Below are 26,867 nucleotides of genomic sequence, written 5' to 3' on the forward strand. Positions count from 1 at the left end.
CACAACTTCTGCAGAACTGAATTGCAAAAATATTGTTTCACTGAAGCCCTTCAGTAGTGAATCTCATGAATGCCAGCAAATAGACAGGTTCACTTATGAATGGACAGATGCAGAAGAATGGGGAGGACACGCCTATGGGTGAGGGCAAAAGCTACTCCTTAGGTGGTGGAAGTCACTTGGCTCAGGAAACACCAGGACGGGGAAGACTGTATGGGTGTTGAGAATAACCAGTCTGAACAGAAGGATCCTTCACATTGGGCAGGCATAGGAATGAAGGGTTTCAGACTAAGAAATTCCTAGGTAGCAGGTAAGAGAAATATCCCCGGATCCTGCTGACCCAGGAGGAATCCAGAGGGAACATCAGGAGACTGGGATTGGGATAGGCCACAGTCATAATTATTTTTTTCTGAAGATTTGTCTGATATTAACAAGAAGAACTCTGAGACTAAATAATTAGAGTCACGTGTGATTGAGCATTAGGCAGGAAAGAAAAAGCCATAAAACAAAGAAGAGGGCTTATAAAGGGACTTACAAACTGGACTTGCTGCCGTTGAAATTTCTGAATTTTGCTAGAAAGCATGAAAAATTTTAGATGGGATTCTCCAAAAAAAGAGCCTAACATTTACAAGTAGTGATTATTTTTTTCCCCACAGACTATAAGCAGTTAGTGTCTCCATCAACTTTTTGATAAATGGTTTTTCACAGTTATTGAGTTATAAGGTCTCAAGTCGTGCCTCTCAGGTGGCCAGCACACAGCGACTGGATTCCCAGCACAAATGAACGCATGAGCCTTCTGTTTCCTACGCCCTCCTTTCTTTCCCTCCTTCCTCAACATATTACACACACACACCTCTGAATTCCTGGCATTGGCTGACAGCACATATTGGGTTGTGAGAATACTGGTGGTTTGTTTCTGTTTGTTTTCCTTGGCATTAGTATAAGAAAAAAATATTGAAATTATAAACAGCTACAATATGCCCATTTGGCTGATATTCTGTACAGGTGTGTCTAATAAATTTTGGAATTATTCAAATTTACTATAACACTTCTTGCACCTACACAGATTTCTATAATCTTCTCGGTTTATGTCAAGGGAAACATGCCATGAAATTATCAAGAACCCACAAAACAAGAAGAAAACTCAGAGGTATCTTCCTAAAATCCTCTGTCTATAGAAACTGGTTTTTATGCCTCTGAATAACTCCAAAGTCAACAGGCAAGAAGACATCAGAATATAAGCAGAAAACTACTGCTCAGGCTTTGAAAGGAGATACAGAAAACCGGGGAAGAAAATGATCAGGTTTAAAGCTAGTTTTTCATTTTGAAATCAAGACAGGAACTTCAGAAAAGGAGAGAATTTTTTCCCCCCTGGTACTGGGGATTGAACCCAGAGGTGCTTTACACTGAGCTATATCTCCAGTTCTTTTCAATTTATTGTTTACTCGTTTTTGTTGTTGTTTATGAAACAGGGTCTCCCTAAGCTACTGAGGCTGGCCTCAAACTTGCAATCCTCCTGCCTCAGCCTCCTGAGTTGCCAGGATTACTAGTACATACCATAATGCCCAGCAATGAAATTGAGATCTAGCAAGTATAATCACCCATTCGTGAAGTAGGGAAGAAATAGAACCAACTCTGAATCAAATGAAGTTTTGAAAATTCAACAGAATCTATGTGAAAATTTTCAACATTAGTAGATTATGAGGCTAGATAATAAAAAGTGATAGAAGAAAGGACTGTTGGTATTTCCACTAACTTCTTGGAAATTATATTAATGGGCCATCTGAGAGATGTAGGGTTGGGCAATCCAGTGCAAGGAACTAGTGCACTCCCAAGGAGATAATACAGGTGAGCACTTGAGGGCTCTCACAAAAGAATTGAGGCCAGGCTACCTGACAGGTATCTTCCTCAGACACCTATTTGGGGTGGATGCAAGGACAAGAGATGCTCATGATGACTAGCTGGGACAACTTCTTTTGTTTGAATAACAAATTGAGATTGAGAGGAGAGCTGTTAACAATTAAAATATTGAGGATGTAGAGGTAGGAAAAGACAATCAAGGGCCCCACTGTGTGGAGTTTACATTCTGATGGAAAGGAAAAAAAAAAAACCCAGAGTAAACACAATTCCAATTCTTGATAGGAATAGTGAAGAAAGAGGGTCAAAGTTAGAATATGGGTGATTGGGACAGGGATGATTTTTTATAGTAAGTTAGCTTTGGGAGGAATTTCTGAAAAGGTGGAGACCTGTCTGAATTGGGGGAAAGGAAAGGAGTGTTAGAAGCGGTGGGAAAGCAGATATGAAGACACTGACCCAGGACTGAACCTGATGACTTCGCATTCAAAATGAATTTAGGACAACAGGCCACAGCAGACTAGTAGGAAGTAAAGTGGGGGTAAAGCAGGCCAGGGCCTCATCAGAAAGGCCTTGAAAGACAGAGCAGGGACTCTGGATTTTATTTCATGTGCATTGGAGAGATGTGAGCAGAGGAACAGTGTGACTTTATTTACTTTAAAAGGAACACTCTGGCTTCTAGGGAGAGATTGTGGGGCAGGAATAGAAACAGAAGGAACATATACAGGAGGTAACTTCAAAAGTCCAGGCCAGCAATGATGGTGAGTTGCCCGTGGGTGGTAAGCTAAAGAAGTACAGAGAAATAATCAAATGTATTTTGCAGGTCAAACCAAAGGGTTTTGTCTAGAATGGATGGAACACACGAGAAAAACAGGAATCTTAGATGATTCCCAGCTCGGGAGTCTGTGGAATGAAGTGTGACAGCATTCTTCACTCCACACAGATTTTTATTTTCCTCTGATTCTCTTATGAAAAACTATGTTAGTACATCCATTCTGCAAAATATAGTTTGGCAATTTCTTCAGAAAATAAATATACACTTAATTGTATTTGTGGGCATTCATTCCAGAGAATAATGAGCTTATAAAAACCAATACATGAGCCAGGCACAGTGGTGCACACCTATCATCCCAGCAGCTAAGGAGGCTGAGGCAGGAGGACCAGGAGTTCAAAGTCAGACTCAGCAAAAGCAAGGCTCTAAGCAATTCAGTGAGACCCTGTCTCTAAATAAAATACAGAATAGGCCTGAGGATGTGGCTCAGTGGTTGAGTGTTCCTGAGTTCAATTCCCAGTATTCCTCCACCAAAAACAAAAAGAAAGAAAGAAAGAAAGAAAGAAAGAAAGAAAGAAAGAAAGAAAGAAAGAAAGAAAGAAAGAAACTATACATGAGTGTTCATAGCAGCTTTGCTGGTAATAGTCCAAAAATAGAAACAAACAAAATCTCCTTCAATAGATGAGTCATTAAACCTTGGTATACCCAAACCATAGAAAATACTACACAGAAATGAAAAGAAACAGATAACTGATACATTCAGTTTAGATGAATCTCAATAGCTTTATGCTGAATGGAGGGAGTCCATTTCAAAAAATTTTCAAAAAATCACCTTTTATATGATTCCATTTATATAATATTCTCAAAAAAACACAAAATTATAGAGCTGGATGGTTAGTATTCAGGAACCTGAGATGATTGAGGGAAGAGGTAGATCAAATGAAGGAGATCTTTGTGGTGACAGTTCTGTATATCTTGACTACAGTGGCAACTGCAGGAATCTACATATGTGCTCAAGCAACACAGAGCTATGTGCATACATTGTACTGATGTCAATTTTGACACTGTGCTATAGTTATAGAAGATGGCAGGTGAAAGGGACAAAGGCCCCCTCTGTGCTTTCTCTGCAACTTAAGTGAATCTATACTTCGAAATAGAAAGTTTTTATTGAAAAACCTAACTATGCCCAAGTGTAAGGCAAAATGTATTGCACAAACATTAAAAGTAGATCGTAGTTAAGTATTATACCTGAAAAAATATCACCTTCACAATTTATAAAGTACATTTTTGCCAATATATCTTTGGCTATGTAGGTATCCGCTGAATTAATCATCAAGGTTTCTGTGTATATTAAAACAGTGTCCTCCTGAAAGCCTCTGGAACAACAGTGCTTGGAATTTTAACTCTCCCTCTAACTGCAGGCTTCCACCTGAAAATAGAACTTGTGCATTTTTGCTTCTGCATCTGGACACAGGAGGGCTAGAGTGATGGATGACAGACAGCAGCCAACACTGGCGTTCCAACAGATCTCAGACACTCTGAACTATGAAAGCTACCTGCTGAGACCCAAGCCACTCTCTTTCTCGAGGCCAACCAATGCCCGGGGACTCTAACATCTTTCCTATCAAAATTCAAGCCTCTATAATGTAGAATCTCAAAAACAGATGGCTTAGACCAAAGACCAATGGCCATGATCTAACAATGCTAATCACACCTTCAGTCCAAAAGTTGTCAAGTTCTCTAGGTATCAAAACTAGACTAGCCTAAATCATCCAAGTGAATTTGAAGGCATAGACAGTGGTGAAGTCTTCCTGAGGAGATTTTAGAACAGCTTTCTTGGGTATGCATTTCCTTAATATTCTGGTCTTCTAATGTCATACAGTCTCAATTCAAATGTAGAGACTTTGGCTCCTTCAAAGGACATTCCACTTCCAAGAATATGATCAAGCCACTGCATACTTATGCATGAATGCTAAATTCTAGACACTTTTTCATTGCTGGGAGGGCTTATGTACTAATTCTTCCATTCTTTTAGTCATATATTGAACCTAGAGTGTTATAAACCCAGAGTTTCTAAATACAGAGATTAATAAAACTTTCTTTTACTAGTTTAAATTGTAAAAGCAAACATAAAACTATATCCTGGGGTTGACTTCAATTCACAAACTCAGTTATTAACTGGAACATTTTCCAAACTGTGCATCTCACATCAGATTCTGCTTGCTTTTTTGGAATTGAATGCACTGCCAACAAAACTTCCAGAATGTGCCAGATGCCACCTGACTGGATGCTGGTCCTGATTCCTTCAAGAGAGCTCTGTCAGGTAGACCACTCTCAATAGAATTAAATCATTCTGAATTTCGCATCATCTACCCAATACTGTTTTTCATGTGTTAATACATTCTAAAGAGTAAAATATGTTCTTTCACATTTTTATTTTCTAAGGCCACATAAAATTAAATCAATTGCAAATGATAGAGATTAAAACACCTTTCTGAAGACAAAGTAATTCATTTTAATCCCATTGGAGATTGGAGCCAGGAAAAATGTCAACACGGATCATTTATTAAAAATACAAAAATCAAGATACTCACAGCCAACCATCATCATGGCCACTGAAAACATCTTCTCCACATCCGTGGTAGGAGCTATGTTTCCAAATCCTATGGTTGTAAGGCTTGTCATGGTAAAGTAGAGAGAGGACACGTACAGTGAGTCCTTGCTGGGTCCTCCTTCCCATATCCCTGCGCTGGTATTGTACCTGTAGGGAGTCCCGATGCTCAAGGCCAGCTGGTAGAGCCAACTGTCTATCTGGATGGTGTTGGTGACTTCGTCGATGACCTCGTAGTCTCCAATGCTATACCATATGCAGGCCAGCCAGTGGGCAACGAGTCCGAACACACACACCAGGAGCACAAGGACTGCTGCCCCGTACTCTAGGTAATGGTCCAGTTTTCTGGCAACACGGCCCAGGCGTAAAAGACGCACCACTTTCAAAGAACTGAAGAGGCTGCTGATTCCCTGAATGAGAGATAAGAAATGACAGCTCACTTTCAGAAAACAAAAAGTTGGGGAAACAATACAGTGGGTCAATTTCAGGAACTTGATCTAAGCACAGACAGGATAGAGCTATGACTATATGTAAACAACCAAAAAAGGGCCAAAATGATAAACCTTTTTTAGAAGTGCAAATTACACCACAATCAAAAATACAATTTTTCAATATCACCAGATAAAACCATTTCCCATTAGCTAAGGAATGTCCAGTTTATTTTCTAATATGGATTATAAAATAACAAACGAGAAAAATGTCCAAATACGCTATATACAGAGTGTAGAAATAGGGCTGGGAATTTCAGGCCTTTTATTTTTATAAAGCTTGACTCTACTCTAAAAGTTTTTTTTTTTTAATTTCATAATAGCTATGAACAACAGAACTTCTGAAGAAGGAAACCAATCTTACTAGCAAGCAAACAAGAAATACTTCTGTGTACATGGGGAGAGTGAGCAAATACCATTGTCAATCTGACTACTTCCTGCCACAATCCTGATAAACACTAAAATCTTCAGAGTTCTGGAAAAGTGAACAGAGCCGAACTTAGGATGGGTACACAGCCTGTTAATTCCTATCACCCTCTAGCAATAGTTATAGAAAAGAATATCAAAAAGGAAGAGCAGCAAAAAATACTCATAGTTTTTGAAAAGCTTAACATACCAAATAAAGCATAATGCAAGTGAAAAAAAGAGCATAAGCTTTCTTTCTTCAAAGAAAAAGTAACTGTTATGGTTTAGATATTAGGTGTCCCTCAAAAGCTCATATGTGAGACAATGCAAGAAGGTTTAGAGGAAAAAATGATTGCATTATGAAAGTCTTAACCTAATCAGTGTCCTGATACCCTGATGGGATTAACAGTGGTGATTGTAGGCAGGTAGAGTATGGCTGGAAAGGTCCCTAGGGGTATGCCACTGGGGTATATATTTTGTATTTGGTGAGTGGTGTCTCTCTCTGCTTTCTGATCATCAAGTGAGCTGCTTCCCCCTACCACACTCTTCAGCCATGATGTTCTGCCTCACCGAGGAATGGAGCTGGCTGTCTATGGACTGAGACCTCTGAAGCTTTATCTCCTTTACAATTGTTCTGGTTAGGTCTTTAGTCACTGCCTAGAAAAGCTGACTAAAACGGTAACAAAGCTTTTTTGTTGTTTTTGTTTTTTGTTTTTTGTTTTTTTTTTTTAATTTTTTTATTGATTATTTAAAGCATTACATAGCTCATGATATATCATCTTTCATACATTAGACTCAAATTGTGTTTTGAACTCCCATTTTCACCCCAAATATAGATTGCAGAATCACATCTGTTACATATTCACATTTTTACATAATGCCATATTAGTGTCTGTTGTATTCTGCTACCTTTCCTATCCCCTACTATCCCCCCTCCCCTCCCCTCCCCTCCCATCTTCCCTCTCTACTCCCCTGCTGTTATTCAATTCTCTCCCTTTTTGTTTTGTTTTTAACACATGATAGACAAGGAGCTGGGGAGGGGGTGTCAGGATAAACGTATTCCTGACACAGATCACAAAACAGGCCGGGAGGGAAGTCAGAGCAGTGACCTGGGAAGCCTCTTGTCCTCATCACCTACAATTCAAATCATGTCCATGACCTCCTACTGCTAATTCTGTCTCCCAGAAGGTGAAGTTTAATTCTGACCAACACAGAGGGATTGGATGATGCAGTGGAAAGGGCTGACATTCACCAGGCTCCTCTTAGGCAATGATCATGTTCTTAATAGTTAAGGGGGAAAAGCTAAGAATACATTTGGCTTATATTCTCTCCTCTATAATATAGTATAGATTTGAAATATACCATAAGAATTTCAGAGTGAGAGAAAGAGAGAGAATACAGAGAAATAGAACAGGAGAACCCAAAGAAATGAAAGGGTAGCAGGGTCCCCCCTCCGGGTTTTCTGTCTCAACCTTGATTTCCTCAGTCGTGCCTCGTTTCAGTTGAGCTCTCAAATGTCGAGTCATATGTGAAGCCTTGAGATACATTCTCATTTCACTTGAACTTTTTTTTTTTTGGGGGGGGGGGTGCAGCTATTGAACATTTATGTAGTTAAAAAGAGTAGGATTAATAAAATTTGGGAGACAAATTAGCAATATTCAGTGACAATGGACACTGCAAGGTAAGAAGATCTGAGACAGCTTAGAAGCTCTCAAAAATGGGCCTGTGTAATCATGAACATAAAAGACAAAAATAAGCATTTGTTGAGCATTTCTGTAGGCTGGGCTTCTAGTTGAACCCTGGGGACATTAAGATAAATATATCTTGCTTCAGTTCTAAAGAAACCCATAATCAAAATGCATGAAAAACTCAATAGTTCAATTTGAAAATAAAAATAACATTGCTGGAGATACTGTTTTCTAGGTAACTTGAATTTTTAAAGGAACTATGGAATTTCTGTTTAAATACTGAATAGAAAAGTCATTTCTACCTGAATTATTCTCTATAAAAACAAAGGAAGGGAAAACAAAAGAAATCTTCACCCTACTAGAATTAAAAAAACAGCCACGACCAGAATGGAAATAATCAGAATCTACCAGAATTAAGCTCAAAGGATGAGAAGATATATTCCTCTGTTCTGTAGTAGGCAGATTTCTCCCTGAAGGGCACCGGCTCTAGAGGCCACTCACTAAAAAGCACATTTTCTATACTCACATTCAACATTACTTAAATATGATGAAATATTGTTTCAATGTTTTTATTAGTATATTATAGTTATGTAAGAACGGGGTTACTTTTGACATATTCATATGTGCATGCAATATAACTTGCTCATTTCAATCTCAGTACTTCCAATTTCCCTCTCCTCCCCTCTCCCCACTTCTCTCTTTACTCTGTGGGTCTTGGGTCTTCCTTCTATTATTACAAAATATTTTGTGAGCATCGTAAATTCTTTCTGCCATGGATTCTAAGACAACCGTTTCTCCTGGTTGTTAACCAATTCCTCAAAATCATTTTCTAGACTAACCTTCTCCACACTGCTATTGTGGCTTAGAGTTCTCATCATGATGGCCCTATCCCTCTCTGGTTCACCAACTGCACATTCAGGTTTCTGCAATCTTCTATATAAGGATGATTCACAGGTCCACTTCTCAGCACAAAAAGTATTCTATCTTTGTGGTGAGCCGTTTCTGCGGACTGTGGTCGCCATTACAAGATGGCGCTGGCTCCGCTGTGGTCTGTAACAAACAACTCCTTATTTGGGAGAGTTGGCGCATGGTTTTTTAACACCCTATGAGAAAGCTCCACGTGGCAGCTTCGCATTGGGGCTTGAGATGCTTTATTAAGGCTGGGAGAGGCATCCGAAAGGAAGAAGAAGAAATATCAAGGACCTGAATAAACGGCTGAAAGAAGATTCCTGTTGTTGCGTCTTCCTTGCGGGCAAGGGGGTCGCGACAAGTGGTGCCGAAACCCGGGAACCAGAACTTTCAGACGTCAGGGGTGGTGCACCGGATAGTCCCAGGTAAGTGGGACCCGCGACCAAAGCGGGGATAGTCCCAGTAAGTGGGATCCGCGACCAAAGCGGGGTCAGCTCCTCTACAAAGAAAGAGAGAGCCTCATATTTTATTGCAGCTGCAATGTGTACTTTCACTTTTGTTTTCTGTGTTTCTTTTGTCGTCTGTGTCTTTTGTTTTCTGTGTTTCTTTTGTTGTTGTGTCATGGGTGCCGCATCTTCAAGTCCGCTTCTCCTGGCCCTAGATGGCCTGTTACGTTCCAAGGGCCTGGAAGTGAAGCATCGTACTTTACAGAGATTTTTACAGAAGATAGATATTGCTGCACCGTGGTTTGCATTTTCGGGCAGCCTTACCATACCTAGTTGGGATAAATTAGGCAAAGATCTTGACTTTGCTTCTGAGCAGGGCATATTAGAGGGCGGGGTGATACCCCTTTGGAGAATAGTCCGTAGTTGCCTCACAGAGGACAGATGTCATGACGCACTTACTAAAGGACAGGAAGTTCTAGAACAATTACATGAGGAGAAATCAGAGATGGCAGGAAGTGAGGTATCTCGGGAGGATGGAAGTGTGCGGAGCGTGAAACAGGGGAAGAGGCGATTGTATCCAGATCTCAGTGCGCTGCGCACACCTCCATGTGAAAGTGGGTCAGAGGAAGAGGAGAATGAGGAGGAGGAGCTTGGGAGGCTGTCTCGCCAGCTAGGGAGTTTAGCTGTAGGAGAAGGGAGCAAAGATAAGCAGGGGCTCAAGAAATGTGATCCTCCGGATCCACCGCCGTATGGTGGGGGTGTTTCGGGGAGAGCTTTCCATGCTCAAACATGGAAGGCTGTTCACGCTGAGATGGGTCTTGCTTATCCAGTTTTTCAGGACGATAATAGGGGAAGATTCCATGAGCCTTTAGATTTTAAAATTGTGAAGACCCTGGCGGAGTCTGTGCGCACTTATGGGGTGGATGCCGCCTTCACACTAACTCAGGTGGAGAGTCTGTCTAGATACTGTATGACTCCCTCTGATTGGGCTAGCCTTGTTCGGGCTTGTGTTTCCCCAGGTAAATATTTGGACTGGAGAACATTTGTGTTAGAGGGCGCAATAGAACAGGCCGCCCAAAACCATGCGGCGGGACATCCTCATTGGGATAAGGACATGCTTTTGGGGCAAGGTAGATTTGCTAATCAACAGACAGGATTCCCTCTTGAGGTATATGATCACAGGGGATTCTATTAAGTATTTGGGAGCAACAATTGGGTATGGCAAATTACGACCACAAAAAATCACCATACGAACTCAGGATCTCCAAACTCTAAATGATTATCAAAAACTGCTGGGAGATATTATCTGGTATACGAGGATATTTACATATTTCTAATGTTATGCTACAGCCTTTGTATGCTACTCTTAGGGGTGATCCAGATCTTACTTCCCCTCGTAGCCTCACTAAAGAGGCTAGAGCGGCCCTTATGACAGTAGAAGAAGCTATACAACATGCTACTTTATGCAGGCTCCAGAGTGATAAACCTTTCCAATTATGTGTGCTTGCCACTATGCAGCAGCCTACTGTTGAGCGTGCTCATCGCACCTTAAAGGAAACTTTACAAAAACAAAAGGGGGGAATAGGAGCTGAACATACTCCTAAAGAACGCCTGTCCTTAGCTCTCTTTACCATTAATTTTTTGAATTTGGATATTCACGGTCGCTCTGCGGCCGATAGACATGTGTCCCCTCAGCCCTCTGTGATTGGCTATGTTAAGTGGAAAGATGTTCTTACGGGCCAATGGAACGGCCCCGACCCCGTGCTGACATGGGCACGAGGATCTGTATGTGTTTTTTCCCAGGATCGCACGGAACCATTGTGGGTCCCTGAACGCCTGACAAGAAGAGTCTTGACGCCAGCTACTCAGCAACAAGAAATACCACAGCAACCCCGTGATGAGGATCTTCATTCTGCTGAGTGCTCTGGCTCTGGTGCTGGTGCCGATGACATGGACGACACCAATGCAGTGGTGGGCAGCGGCACGGGCTTGGCCAATGCCGATGCCGGTTCATGATTTAATGATTCCAGGAATGCCTCCCGTATCATTGGCGAATATTTGGCCGGAAATTGGTCCAGATAAAGCTATGATCATACAAGCTCTTGCAGCTTTAGAAAATGGCATCTCATCTCAAGTCTGGCTTGCGCAGATTAAACAGTAAATCTTTGATATGGTCGTTGCACCCCAAGTTTTATGAACATTGCACTGGGATCGACATGTCTTTCTTTGTTATTCTCTTAGTGTTGGAAAGCCCTTGCACTCTGCCGGCTTTACTGCCATTGCACGCAGATGGGTTTCCACACTAGTGCTTTTCTATTGCCTTAAGACCCGTGCCTTTCTTTTAGGGTGTTGCCAACTTGTTTGTCGTCGTATTTCTATACAGCCACAGTTCAGCCTCAGCCATCCCCCTTCGTCCACCATCATCACGATACAGGATGCGAGGCAAGGCACTGCACTTGAGTGATCCTTGAAGTGGACCTCAAGGAGAGCATGTCCTATTGCATGCGGGTTAGACGCGTCCACGCCCTGTCCCACGAAAAAAGGCGTCGGCTGATATGGCCTCAGATCTGGGGAAGGGCCCTCCTTGGGGCTGAGCCATACTATGCAGCCACTTCTGCACAGTGGGATAGGACCTCTACTCTCGCCTGTATTGTTTTTGGAAAACAAAAGGGGGAACTGTGGTGAGCCGTTTCTGCGGACTGTGGTCGCCATTACAAGATGGCGCTGGCTCCGCTGTGGTCTGTAACAAACAACTCCTTATTTGGGAGAGTTGGCGCATGGTTTTTTAACACCCTATGAGAAAGCTCCACGTGGCAGCTTCGCATTGGGGCTTGAGATGCTTTATTAAGGCTGGGAGAGGCATCCGAAAGGAAGAAGAAGAAATATCAAGGACCTGAATAAACGGCTGAAAGAAGATTCCTGTTGTTGCGTCTTCCTTGCGGGCAAGGGGGTCGCGACATATCTTGATTTTCTTACACACAAGCCACATGCCTGCAGCACATTTCCATATGGATGTCCCATAGGTATCCAAGAGGTAATAGGTCCCAAAGGGAATCTTCACTTCTCCCACCTGACTTCTTTATCTCCTGTCTTATGAGTGACATAGTTATTCATCTCGCTGCTCAGACTGAAGCTGAACTCAATGCCTCCTTTCTTCTGCCACATCCAGCTGGTTTTCAAGTCCTGACAATCTCACTATAAGTGCCTAAGTGCTCAAAATCTATCTATTCAATAAGTTTCTCAAAAATATTCCTTGTTTTCTGTCCCTACTGTCTTCTTGGTCACGATTCATGGTGTTTTGTTTGGTTTGGTTTTCATTTGTGTGATGGGAATAATCTTTGCATCAGCCGCCCTCTGTTCTCTCTACTGATCACACTGGCTGTCAGTCTAGTATTTTTTAAATGTATACCCATCTAATGATCTTGCTCTCTGAGCTAAAAATCTTTTCATATTAGCCCACTGCTTATGGGATCAAATATTAATTCCCAACTATGACATGCAAAGTCCATCAGGGTCTGGTACTTGCCCACTTGGCCAGCATCCCCCCCCACCAATTCCTCCCTGGGCTTGCCATGGTGCTGCCAGGTTCAGCCATGTGTAGCTCATAGAATACTCATGCTACATTGCAGCTCATTCCCTCTGCTTAAGACACCCTTCCCTCTCACTTTCTTGGTGGCCTGGATCTTACTTATAGTGATAACAAACACTACCTCTCTGTAAACTTTTCCCCACCTACCATTCTCACTGTGAGAACTGGGTGTCCTTTCTTTGTGTTACACACACTTTGCACATCTCTATTACAACAATTATTACTATCGTGCTTTATTACAAGTCTATTTGCATGCATCACATCCTAGGAAATTCGAAACTCGAGAAGTATATCTAATGTCAATTATGCAGCTGACATATGGAACTAGGTTAAGCAGTCAATAAGCAAGAGGATAACTTTTGCAACACAAGCAAATTCAGCAGTGAATTGGGAATTTGGTCAATAATGAACTCAATGTGATTTAAAAGTATAATGTAGAAAAGAAATAGTCGATGTAACTTTGGGTTATACTAAGAGAGTATAGCATTGAGTATGAAAGAGAATTTCCATGTAACCTCTTCACTGACCAGGCCACATGTGTAAGAGACACATTGCATATATTCATCAGATAACTGCCACACACAAAAAAAGAACTCAGAACCATACTATACTAGGAAATATGGAAGGAACTGGAAAAAAGGAGAATGAGGCAAGGCATAACTTTATTCAGATACAAACGGCATGAATGTTGAGTTCATTCTATATAATCCTAATGTGAGTAACCCGGCTCATAGTTGGAGCTGCAGGAAGACAGGGATAAAGTAAAGATTTCAACAAGCCTGTGCCATACAGCACCATGCAGTTAACCAACCAAAAAGCTAGATCATTCATTGCTACTTGGAAATGTCAGCAAGGTTAGGATAACATTGAGTATTTACTGTTCGAAGTGTATTCTATGGCTCAACTAATCTAACCTTCAAAATTACTCTATGTCATAAATGTCACAAAAACATGGCCCAGAAAAGTTAAACTATTTTACCAAGTTCACTTAGCTAGTATAAGGGGGATCCAAGATTCAAATGCAAGCAGTGGCTCCAGAATCTCTGCTTTCTGTGAAACTTGCTATACCTAAAGCCTATGCACCTGCAATACTGGCTTAGCCATAGGTCATTCTCTAAGAATGAATGAAGGAGATTAAATGACTAAGCCCCCTTTCTCTCAACACTCAGTCACAACAAAAGTCTCCAGAAGATGTCTATGGAGGCCCTAACAATTCTATGTAATCTGCAGTTCTCTAACATGAAGCAATTCATTGCATTCTCAGAATAACAAACGATTCCTACCTTGATTGCTCATATGAGGACAGTGAAGCTCAGGATAGAAAAGCAACTCATCCAAAGTCATAGTTAGCAAAGAATGAAGTGTCACTCCAACCCAGTCCTCCAGATTCTTAATTCATTTTCCACAGCAACTAGCTGCTACTCAGTCTTCCTACCCTTACCCCAATCTAAGCTACATAATCACTTCAATATTAATCTTCCTGAAAGAAGACCACTGAGCTCATCTTCCAAGGGTTTCATCACGAATATAAAATTAAGTACAATTTCTTTGTTAGACCTTCAATGCCCACATCCTATGTCTGTTTCACTGCTGGGTCATTTTCTACTGTACCTCTGTATAGCAACAGTACAACAGTCAAACCAACTTCTTTTTTCTTCCAACATAACCCCAAATTGTCATTAGTGTTCGCTTCATCTTTTCCTTTCTTTGTTTTTCTTAGATGTTAATGAACCTTTATTTTATGCATTTATTTGCAGTGCTCAGAATCGAGCACATGCTAGGCAAGTGCTCTACCACTGAGCCACAACCCCAGCTCTCCCTTCATCTTTTTGCCAAATCAGAAACTGTTATTCAAAAGTAACAATATACAAAAGTAACTAAGTTTACTTTATTAGGAAATTCTCATTCTTCATTAATTTGTATCAAAAAAAATTAATGCCATCATTAAAAATCAAAACACAAAATGAAACTATGTGATTTTTAAAATGTGGTAGATACCAAAAACTTGAAGCAATACAAATGTCAGCCTCCAACTAGTAGAACGGATAAGTGAGTTTTAGTGCATTTACTTAATGGAATATTATCTCAAAGTTAAGTATGAACAGACTAGAATTAAACACAATAAGTCTAAAAAAGCATCATGTTTAGCAAATACAAGACACAAAAGAGCATATATTGTATGATTCCACTTGTGACAAATTCAAAAAAAGAGGTAGAACTTCTGTATGGGGTTGGAAGTAAGAACAGTGGCTTCCATTGCTGGAGAAAGGACTTTGACTATGAAGGGGAAGAGAAAGTTCTGTGGGTCCCAGTAACACTCTGTTTCCTAAGGTGGCTATTCATTACTAGTTGTGTTCATTTTGTGAAAATACTTTCAGCTTTACACTTAAGGTTGGTGTACTCTTCGTCATGTTTCTCTGTTGTTAGGTTAACATTTCACCACAATACATGATTCAGATTAATGATTTCTTACTCACAATATGATTAGGGGTTCATATCCAACATATATCTCCCCAAAAGAAAGATGTTTTCCTTGTTATATGATTCACATAACTTTTACACTGAGCCACAAATTTTATTTAATTCATTGTTGGCAATTTTAGCTTCACTCATACAATAGGACACTTTTGATCCTCAAAAAATGTCCTCCTTCTGTACTCCCACCCTTTTGATAACAATTTCTTGATTCTCTACTTTCCACCCATCTTCTCTGTTCATTCATTTTCTGCCTCATTTCACTCTAAACTTTCCAATCCTTTTGTGCCCTCCTCTGCACTCCAGTGGCTTTCTGCCTCTTCCTAACCTCTGAGCTCTTAGTACACAAATCCCTGGGGTTTCTCTCATGGAAGAGAATATCAAACACATCAAATGCATAATAGAACACAGCAGGGTTAATGGGGAACTTTCAGTCATCAGCCTTCCACCTTCCTAGCCAATTTCCTTCCTTGGCAAACCCTCCAGGCCATTGTAGCATAAGGAACAATATCCAGGAGACATCTCTTGTGCTATTAACTCTTTCGTAATTTTTGTGGATTTTCACACAATAAAGAGATATGAGATGTTACTGGCACAAAAATAATACCTGGCAATGATACAACTATCCAAAATGCAAATCAACTTTCTCAATTGATCATCACTAATATTAGTAGGCCAATAATTCAGCCAACATTACTTACTGCCTTCTTCCCTCCCTTGTTTTATAAATAGAAAACAGAGGATCAAAGAACTTTCTTGACCAAGGAACTATGATAGTTAAGTGGACAATAGATCAGGAATATTGACTTCTAATTTCTAGTGGCACAGTTTTTTCGCCTACATCTTGCAACCTTACAACACAAGATGTTGCAGTTGATTTTTTTTTAAAGTGTGGTCAGTTCTCTCCTTGTATTCATATCTCTTTGCAAAGTAACTTGCAACCCCCCCCCCCATCATGAGATAAGACCTGAGCCGGGCACTATAGTGCATGCCCATAATCCTAGTAGCTCCGGAGGCTGAGTCAGGAAGATCAAGAATTCAAAGCCTTATTCAGCAATTTAGCAAGGTCCTAAGCAACTCAGCAAGACTCTGTCTCTAAATAAAATACAAAAATGAGCTGGGGATGTGGCTCAGTGGTTAAGCATCCCTGGGTTTAATCCCTGGTACCAAAAAAAAAAAAAAAAAAAAAAAAAAAAGATAAGATTTGTTTCCATCTCCAGAATATAGACTGCCTTATAACTTGTTTTGGTCAACAGAATGTGGTAAAAATGTTATTGTGCCAGATCTAAACCTAGACCACAACAGGCCTTGCCTATCTCCTAGTGGTCTTGAAACCCAAGCCAGACGGTATGTGAACAGGACCAACAAGCCCTCTGGAGGATGAGAGAGCACAGAAGAAACCCTCTGAGTCATTCATTTCAGTCACCCTAGACCAGAAGTCCCAGCCAACTCAGCAGCTTACCACAGATGCATGAGTGAACTTAATTGAGGTAAATCAAAAATGGCTCAAGTAAGCAGAACTACTCAACTAACTAAACCACAGACTCGTAACTTGCAAAAATGGTGGTCATTATTATCCACAAAATTTTGGTATAGTTTACTTTGCAGGCAAGAAAAACAGCTAATACAAATGTGGGACTAGTGTATATGTTATATGTTTACAAGTAAAGAATTTCATCTTGTATGACTTAAGATGGGAGGAAATATAGATATCTAGTGATATAGAGGTTCCATTTTAATCAAAATCTTACCAAATAAGTAAGATGTATATATGTAAAATAGAATTTAATATACAATAAGTCTTATTTATCTTTTGTATTGGAATATGCACCACAATTGTGTTTTGCATAGATTTATGACAGCGAATACTCTATGAGAACAGAAAACTCAAAATTATTACTTCAAATATCTTGTAAATATCTCTCAGTGATACCCATGTGAGCAAAACTTTCAAGAAGCTGGCCTTGGTTAACATTCTTCATTGTCTCCTTCCTTTATTACGTAGCCTCAAATTTCAATAATATCAACACCCCAAATTCCTCAGCGTCTCTGAAATCTCATTATACCCTCCATCAAAATATAGATCCTGGCTCAATTATCAGCTCTATTTATGCTGTATTAAGAACTGCTCAAGAGCCTGGCTTGGGAAGCTGAGGCAGGAGAATCAGGAGTTCAAAGCCAGCCTCAGCAAAGTGAGGCACTAAGCAACTCAGTGAGACCCTGACTCTAAATAAAATACAAAATAGGGTTGGGGGTGTAGTGGTTAAGGGGCTTCTGAATTCAATCCTTAGTACAAAAAAAAAAAAAAACATGCTCAAGAAAGTCATACAATAGAGTAGATTGTTTCCACTATAAATCCCCCATAAGCAACCTCTGTTTCTCTCAACTATCTGTGAATTATACTACCTTTCTTATGAAGTCACCATTTATTATATTTCAAACTTTCTCTACTCAAAATTTCAATCATGTGCCATTCATTCATAGATATTTAAACATTGCCTGTCCCTCTCATGAAATAATAATAATGATGATAGATTCCCTTCACCCTCCTAATATCAGTTATCTGTTTAAGCAAATCAGAAACCAAGAGATCTCCTCGTCATCCCTGCTGACAGCCCCTACTCCTAATCTAACTTTAAATCTTAACCATTTTAACTTTTAACCATCTCTGAAATTTGTCTCCTTCTCCATCTCCACTGTCAACACCTTAGATCATGCTGTGAGCATCCATCTCCTATACCTATGAAAATTTCCTGTATTCAAGGTGTTTACCTGAACCCATTCAATCTGTTTGAACACTACAAAATAGTTTAGCTTTTCAGAATCACTCTCGTTTTTAAATCATACGATCACTTTTCACTGTTCTAAAATCTGTTTGGTCCACACATGCCCAATGGTTTGGCCCCTGCTTATCACTCTAGCTTCTGTTCTTCCCCATTCTTCTGTTCACTCTGCATCCAACTTCCAAATCTTTGAAGATGCCACACTCTGTCCAATGCAGGAACCATGGGCTGGGGATGGAGCTCAGTGGTAAAGCACTTTCTAGCTCACCTGAGGCCCTGGGTCCAATCCCCACTATTACACACACACACACACACACACACACACACACACACACACACACACAATTGCTATTCATCCTAAATAGAATATTCTCCAATTCTTTCATGTCCCTGTCCTTAGCTTACTCGGGTCTGTTAATACTTTAGATGTCAACACGGTCATCACCTCCTCAGGGAACCTTCTCTTTCTGATCTAGATGAGGTCATTTCATTATATAATCTCAAAAGACCATGAACACTCCCTTCACATTTGTCTCTCTGTGATTGTGCAGGCACATCATATTTTGATCATTCTTCTATGTCCAGCACATTCTCCAGCACTCTATGACACACAGTTGGCACTCGAATGTTTATTGAAAGAATGAGGACGCTCATCAAAGAATAAAATAATCAATACATAAAACTCTCGTAATAATTTTTGACTCCTTCGGCAGAGACTGTAATAATAATTAAGAGCTGGTTAATCTTCATGAATATACCACATTGGACAACTAGATAGAAACCACGAAATAAGATCTGTTTCATAAGCATTGGGTTCTTTTTCTAAATAGATTTTACACATGAATGACTACATAGTCCATTTCCATTTCCTTTTGTAGATGGCAATTTAAAGACTGAAAGAAAATTGCAATCTACATTTGTTACCTGAACCTCTAACCCAGATAACAAATTCTATTGCTTCTCTCCTATTCAGAGCTCACCTTTCCAACTTATTCTACCAAGAGCTCCATTGGGAGATAATTCTAATTACTCCAAGCATTAGCTAGCATCCTTCAGCAAAGGATCTGAATTTAAATAATTTGTGCACAATACCTGTGTTAGCCAATTTATATCCTTACTGAGTTACAGTGATATGTCTGGAGAGATGGATGGATGGATGGATGGATGGATGGATAGATAGTTAGTTACATAAAAAATAGGCATTTGTTTTTAGCAATAATCATAATGTACTAAATTTCTAAATGTCTCTTGTTGTGGAAAAGACTTTAATATCCATTATGTCTATAGTAAATATAAAGTTTAATCAAAATATGCAATATTATAAAGAGGTATATTGCCTAAAACCTTGACTTTTCCCCCCAAAACATTATGAAATATGTGCAAGTAAACCAAGTTGGGGGATGCCTTAAATCTTTCCTTGATAACTTTCTATGGCCCACAGGATAAAGTCCAGACTCATTAATATAAACTGTCTTTGCCTACCTCTCCAGTCTCACTCTGTGCAGTCTGTTCATAGAGGACTTCTTTCCTTGCTTTAAAAATGCCATATTCTGGCGGGGCGTTGTGGCACACACCTGTAATCCCAGTGGCTCAGGAGCTGAGGCAGGAGGATTGCAAGTTCAAAGCCAGCCTCAGCAAAAGCAAAGTGCAAAGCAGCTCAGTGAGACCCTGTATCTAAATAAAATACAAAATAGGGCTGGGGATGTGGCTCAGTGGTGAGTTTCCCCTGAGTTCAATCCTGGGTACCAAAATTTAAAAAGTCATATTCTGGCAGGTACAGTGGTGCACTCCTATAATCCCAGCAACTCGGGAGGTGGAGGCAAGAGGATGGCAAATTCAAGATGAACCTCAACAATTCAGTGAAGCCCTAAGCAATTTAGTAAGATCTCAAAAATAAAAATAAGACAGGGGGCTTGGAATGTAGCTTACTGCTTAAACACCCCAGCTTATTTCACTTAGCGTTATGTTTTCCAGTTCCATTCACCAGCAAATAACTTAATTCCATGCTTTTTTATGGCTGAGTAAAACTCTATTATATATTTATACCCCATTTTCTTAATCTATTCATCTAGTGATGGACATTTAGTATAATTCTATAATTTGGCTATTGTAAATTGTGTTGGTATAAACATTGATGTACCTGTATCATTTTAGTCTGCTGATTATAGTACTTTTGGATAAATACTAAGGAGTGGGATAGTTGGATCATATGGTGGTTCCATTCCTGGTCTTTTGAGGAATCTCCATACTGCCTTCCAAAGTGGTTGTACTTTGGTCTTTTTAGGAATCTCCACACTGCCCACCAACAAAGTATGAGTGTACCTTTGCTCTGCATCCTCTCTAGCATTTATTATCTTTCATGTTCTTGAAAATTGCCTTTCTGACTGCGTTGAATTGAAACCTTAGGGAAGGTTTGATTTGTATTTCTCTGATTGCTGGAAACACTCAACATTTTTTCATATATTTGTTGGCCATTTGTTTTTCTTTTGAGAATTGTCTGTTTAGTTCTTTTACCCATTTACTAGTCAGATTATTTGGGGGTTTGATGCTAAGTTTTTTGAGTTCTTTATAGATTCTGAAAATTAATCCTCTGTCAGAGGAGTAGCTGACAAAGATTTTCTTTTATTCTGAAAGATCTCTTCACACTCTTAGTCATTTCCTTTGCTGTGTGGAAGCTTTTTGATTTTAGGCCATTCCACTTATTCTTGGTTTTATTTCTTGAGCCTTAGAAGTCTTATTAAGGAAATTGGTATTGTGTGTACCACATGCTAGAGTGCTGAGTCTATGTTTTCTTCTAAGAATTGCAAAGTTTCTGGTCTAATTCCTAAATCTTTGATCCACTTTGATTTGACTTTTGTGCAGGGTAAGAGAGGGGGGATCTAGTTTATTCTTCTACATATGGATCCTGGTGTTTTTTTTTTTTTTTTTTTTTGATATGATGTGGCCACCAAAAGCTCTTGTTTGAGACAACGCAAGAAATTTTAGAGGTGAAGTGATTGGGTTATGATACTTTTAACCTACTCAATGTATTAACCCCCTGATATGAATTAACTGAGTGGTGGTTGTAACCAGGTAGGGTGTGGCTAGAGAAGGTGGGTTACTGGAGCATGGCTTTGGAGTATACATTTTGTCCCTGATGAGGTTCCATATCCTGAGCTGCTTTCCTCCTCCACACCTTTATGCCATAATGTTCAGTCTCACCTCAAGCCCAAAACAACACAGCCAGCCATCTATGGACTGAGACCTCTGAAACCAGGAGCTCCAAATGAACTCCTCTAAAACTGTTCTTGTCAGATCTTTTGTTCACAGTAGTAAAAAAGTTGACTAAAGTATATATCCAGTTTCCCCATCACTATTCGTTAAAAAGGCTATCTTTTCTCCAAAATATATTTTTGGTACCTCTGTCAAATATCAAATGGCTGTGATTTGTGGATTTGTCTCTGTGTTTTCTGTTCCATTGTTTTCATATCTAAGTTGATGCCAACAACATGCTTTTTTGTTACTACAGTTCTGTAGCATAATTTGAGATCAGGTATTATGATGCTTCCTTCATTACCCTTCCTGATCAGGATTGCTTTGGCTATTCAAGATCTCTTATTTTTCCAAATGAATCTTAGGACTGTTTTTTTTTTCTAGTTCTGTGAAGAATGTCATTACTATTTTGGTGGGAATCACACTGAATCTGTGTAAAATTTTGGGGAGGATGGCCATGTTGATAATATCAATCCTGTCTATCCAAGAATGAGAGCTCTTTGCATCTTCTAAGGTCTTCTTCAATTTCTTTAACATTCTATATTTTTCATTGTAAAAGTCTTTCACATCCTTCATTAGATTAATTCCCAAGTATTTTAATTAGATCATTTGTGAATAGGATAGTTTTCCTAATTTCTTTTTCAGCAGGTTCATCACTGGACTATAGAAACATGATTAATTTATGTATGTTGATCTAGTATTCTGCTATTTTGCTGAATCCATTTATGAGTTCTTGAAATCTTCTGGTGGATGTTTTGGATCTTCTAACAGAAATAATTTGAGCTCTTCTTTTCCTATCTGTATCCCTTTAATTTCCTTCCTTACCTTACTGCTCTGGCTAGGGCTTCAAAACATATATTGAAAAGGAGTATAAGGGTAGACATTCTCATGTTGTTCCTGATTTTAGAAGAAATGCTTTCAGGCTTTCTCTATTCAGAGGTGGGCTTGGGGTTTTTCATATATAACCTTTATAATGTTGACATAATGTCCTTCTATCTCTAGTTTATCTAGTGCTTTTAACATGAATGGGTGCTGGATTGTATCAAAAGCCCTTTCTGCATCTATTGAGGTGATCATGTGATTCTTGTCCTTAATTCTACTTATGTGGTGAATTACATTTACTTATTTGCATATGTTGAACCAATCTTGCATCCCTGGGGTGAAACTCACTTGATCATAATGTATTATCTTCTTGAAGTGCTTATGTTTTATATCTATGTTCATTAGTGATATTGGTCTGAAGTTTTCTCCTTGATGTGAAGCAACACCATATTGAGTATAAAATCCAACTAGTCTAAAAATGTGTAATTATACTAAACTAATTGTCACCCAGGCAATAGACCACTTCATTAATGATGAATCCAAGACAAATTGCAACATCTGTAAAGTTGTGAACAAAAGCTTATGAGTAAGGCCTTTCATAACTCAGGGTAATCTTGTGTACAGATGTAAAAGCAACTGTAAGATGGCTGATATTCTTTTTAACACATTGACCTAAATACAAGAAAAAATCATGGTGAAAACTAGTATCCTTAGGAAAAAATGCACTCTAGAAAAATGATAGCAAAGTCCATATCTGTGTCTGCATTTCTGACCACTTAGACATTCTGCTTCCCAAGACTCCCATAAACCCTGCTTTTCATCAGTAGACTCAAAAGGGTAGAAGACAGGAGTCACTGGTTATCAGTATAGCAATATCAGGCACCATGCTATGTGGGAGTTGACCTCTTAGCAGTCTGTTTAACAGTCCACAGAACTACGCTCCTTGAGTCCCATCCTTCCGGGGAGAATTCCAATGTGAGAAAGAGACTAAAGCCAATATGACTTAAAAGCCTTGAGAACTAAAATTGTACACCTCCCGTCCTGCTTTGTCTCAGCCTGAACACGGAGAACTGAAATCATCCCTTATTGTCTACATCAACATGACTTGATGCTACTTTGTTTTTTCCCTTAGAATGACTTTATTTTTCTAGAACTTTCCTGCTCACATTCTGGTCTGATTTTTCATTACCTTTCATTCCCAGAATTTGTCAAAAACCCATTAACTCTTTGGTGGAAAATATCAGCAGAAAGCTTATACTAAAAGATTCTTTGAATGTTTTGGCTTCAAAATCCTTACCTTGTGACAGGGTCTGTAATCCAGTGACGTGTTTAGCATGCATGAAGCTTTGAATTCAATCCCCAGCACCAAAATAATAAAGAAATAAATTTAAATAATCCTCACTCTGTTTCCACCAATCATGGACCATTATACCATGAACCTTACCCAATCCTAATAAAGTCCACTCCCTCAACCTCTCCCTTCCTTTTAAAGACCACTTGCAAGTCTCCATAAATTCTGTTCCTGTTTTTCTGCTTAGAGGTATTGCCAAACCTTTTTGAGGTAGTATTCTTCCTTACTTTGGTAAGCAATAAATTCAACTCAGCTTCATCTTATTAACAGGTATATTGATTATGTTTAGAGGTGTGGCTTTTGAAAAACTCATGCCAAAAGATTCCACCTAATCCAATATCTTGAGTGACAATAAATCACTATAGTACAGGCATAAGTTTCAGAGCGCCACATGGGATATGCTCAGACATCAGTCAAAGAACTTTAAGCTTTGGTACCCTCATCAGACTATGTATAGTCCAGTAAAAGTTCCTTGCCATCCAGATACAACTTACTGATGAGGGATCTTCTTTTAACATGAGTGATACTGCCCACAAACATAGATGGTATACATCCTTCATCAGTTCCCAGGGTGATAAAGAAAAAAATTTGACCAAATGTCAAATTCACATGCAGAGATGAAAATGGTTTATTAACCTTTTACCAATGATGTATATAATAAGATGAAGAAATCCAATACAAAGATAAACATATTTCCATGAGTTTTCATGTGTTTATGTGAAAGAAGTAATATTACAGAATAAAATAAAACCTTATAATAAGGGCAAATGGAATAGGGATGAACTCCACCAGAACTTGCTTTCACAACACAGTAACAAAACTATGACTTCCAAACATGAAGATAATTACTACACACATACACACACACACACATACACACACACACAAACAATAAATAACTTGCAGCTAAGATCAGTTAAAGGAATATATTTTAGACAGTTAAAGCATACAGACTTCATGTATATTTCAACCTTCTTTGCCTTTGTATATTAAAATCACTCCCTGATGCTTAATAGGAAGCATTCATCATGAATGAAGATAAGTACAGACAAAAGTTTCTTCTTATGTAAAAAAAAATCAAATAAAGGAGCCTGATTGCTCTCCTTATTGCTTGTTATTTCCTATTTTCTCAGAGCTAATTCCCTCAGTTAGACAGTCTGCTTTGTCTCAGTGGAAAATTCATACAAAGGAATATGGTTCTGCAACATTGCTACATTTTTCAAACAAAAGAAGAATGTCTATCATTAAATCTGTGTATTACCCAATGCTGATAACATCCTCTACCACCAATCCCCACCAGGAATAGAATTTAGAGGCTGAGATCATAACTACCATATTTCAATTTGGAATCTGAGTCTTATTCTTGCCCAAACCTTTTCCCCTTCTCAACCTTCACTCTGACCCCCTCTTCTGTTAATATCAGTAATAATTTATAAGCAAGTTTTTCCCTCAAACTAGAAGGTAGGTACGTTTCCATCCGGAGACTATATCTTTTTGTTTGTTTGTTTGTTTGTTTGTTTTGTTTTTTTAATTTATTTATTATTTTTTTATTGTTGGTCGTTCAAAACATTACATAGTTCTTAATATATCATATTTCACAGTTTGATTCAAGTGGGGAGACTATATCTTGATCCACATTTATTTCTTCACAGTAGGAATTTACAATGGGCATTCCTAGTGGGAAGCCCCTGCATAGGGATCTAAATCCTAGGGTGAACACTAAACATATATTAAAAGATGGAAGAGCAACCCATATGACTAGAATATTTCTTACATATAAGCATAAAAGTATGTATGGGAAAGAACTTATGAGAGATGTGAGCAGTCCTCTTATCCATGAGAAGTTAGGAGTATAGCTAAGGTTAGGCTATTAAAGATCTCCTTCTGGTCCTGTCTTTCCCATTATTTACAAGAAGTAGGTATATTTTGGAGACTTTGATAAACCTTAATGGGCTCATTCACTTCAACAGAAATATTCATAGAATGGCAATTGAGTGCTAGGCGTTATGGTAGGTACTGCAAAAAAAAAAAAAAAAAAAAAAAAAAAAGATGAGTTGGGTCTGACTTGTGGAAGCATAATGTCTGCCTTTGATACAGTGCCTAACCTTCAGTTGCCTAAAGATCTCTGTTGGATTTCAATTCTTTAGTAGAAGTAAAGGATGAAAGAAGTATGAGTAAACCACTAATACTCAATAAAATGTAATTTTTTAAATTATTACAAAAATCACTATGCTTCTTTTAAAAAGAACAGAAATCATGCAATGCCTGCTTTCAGATCACAATGGAGTTAAATCAGAAATCAATAACAGAATCCCTGGGAAAGTCTTCAACATTTAGAGGTTAAATAACATGCTTCTAAATGACACATTAGTCAAACAAAAAAATCTTGGGAAATTAAAAATATTTTGAACAATATGAAATTAAAATATAACTTAACAAATTTTGTGCTATAGTGAATGCAATGCTTGGAGAACATTTTGTAGTTTTTGAATGTACATACTGGAAAACAAGAATATATAATATCAATTACTTAAACTTTCACCTTAGCAAGAAATAGAAGAGCAAATTAAATCCAAAAGTAGAATAAAACAAATAATAAAAATTGGAAAATAAATTAATAAATCTGAAAATAGGAAGTCAATAAAAAAGTCAACAAAATTAATACAATTTAAAACTAATACAATTTTGAAAAAAAAATTATCTACCTTTAGCTGAGCTAAGAAAAATAGAGAAGACACAAATTACTGATGTCAGAAATTAAAGAAAAGAATACCACTAAGTAACTTAAAATCTTATGGATATTAACATGATAACTAAGGAATATTTTGAACCACTATATACTGACAAATTTGATAACCTAATGAAATGTATTAACTCCTTGAAAGAAACATCTGTTAAAAATCAAATAAAAATAAACAATCTAAATAGGACTTTATCTATTGAATAAATTGAGTCAATAATAACCTTTCAAAACAGAAAACATCAGGCCTATATAAGTTCAGTGAACTCTCCCACACATTTAAGGAAGAAATGATAGCAATTCTGTACAATCTCCTCCAGAAGGTAGGAACAGAGAGAAAACTTAATAACTCATTTCATGAGACCAGCATTAGCCTAATACCAAAGCCAAAGACATTACCAAAAAAAAAAAAAAAATACTACAGACTAATCTCTCTCATAAACACAGATGCTAAATTTTCAACAACATATAAGAAAACAGAACAAAATAATGTACAAAAAAAATTACACACCATGACCAGGAATTCCAGATTGGTTCAACATTTGCAAATCAAATAATCAAAAAGCTAAAGAAGGAAAACTGCATGATCATATCAATATATGTTAGAAAAGCTTTGGACAAAATTCAATACCTATTCATGATAAAATTTCTTAGAAAAATAATAATGGAGAGAAATTTCAACTTG

General features: G+C 38.5%; 1 protein-coding gene across 1 annotated transcript in view; it reads right to left on the reverse strand.

The window, feature by feature from the left end:
* KCNH5 (potassium voltage-gated channel subfamily H member 5) overlaps window positions 1–26,867 on the reverse strand; it is a gene marked incomplete at both ends in the record, with an annotated part of 313,594 nt that overhangs the window by 215,781 nt on the left and 70,946 nt on the right. The window contains one exon of the mRNA XM_081293274.1: window positions 5,218–5,644. Within this exon, the coding sequence (XP_081149400.1) occupies window positions 5,218–5,644 (427 nt within the window). The remainder of the gene's footprint in view (window positions 1–5,217; window positions 5,645–26,867) is intronic.

Source organism: Spermophilus citellus (genome assembly GCF_964194105.1).
Source record: "Spermophilus citellus genome assembly, chromosome: 4".
Classification (NCBI taxonomy): domain Eukaryota; kingdom Metazoa; phylum Chordata; class Mammalia; order Rodentia; family Sciuridae; genus Spermophilus; species Spermophilus citellus.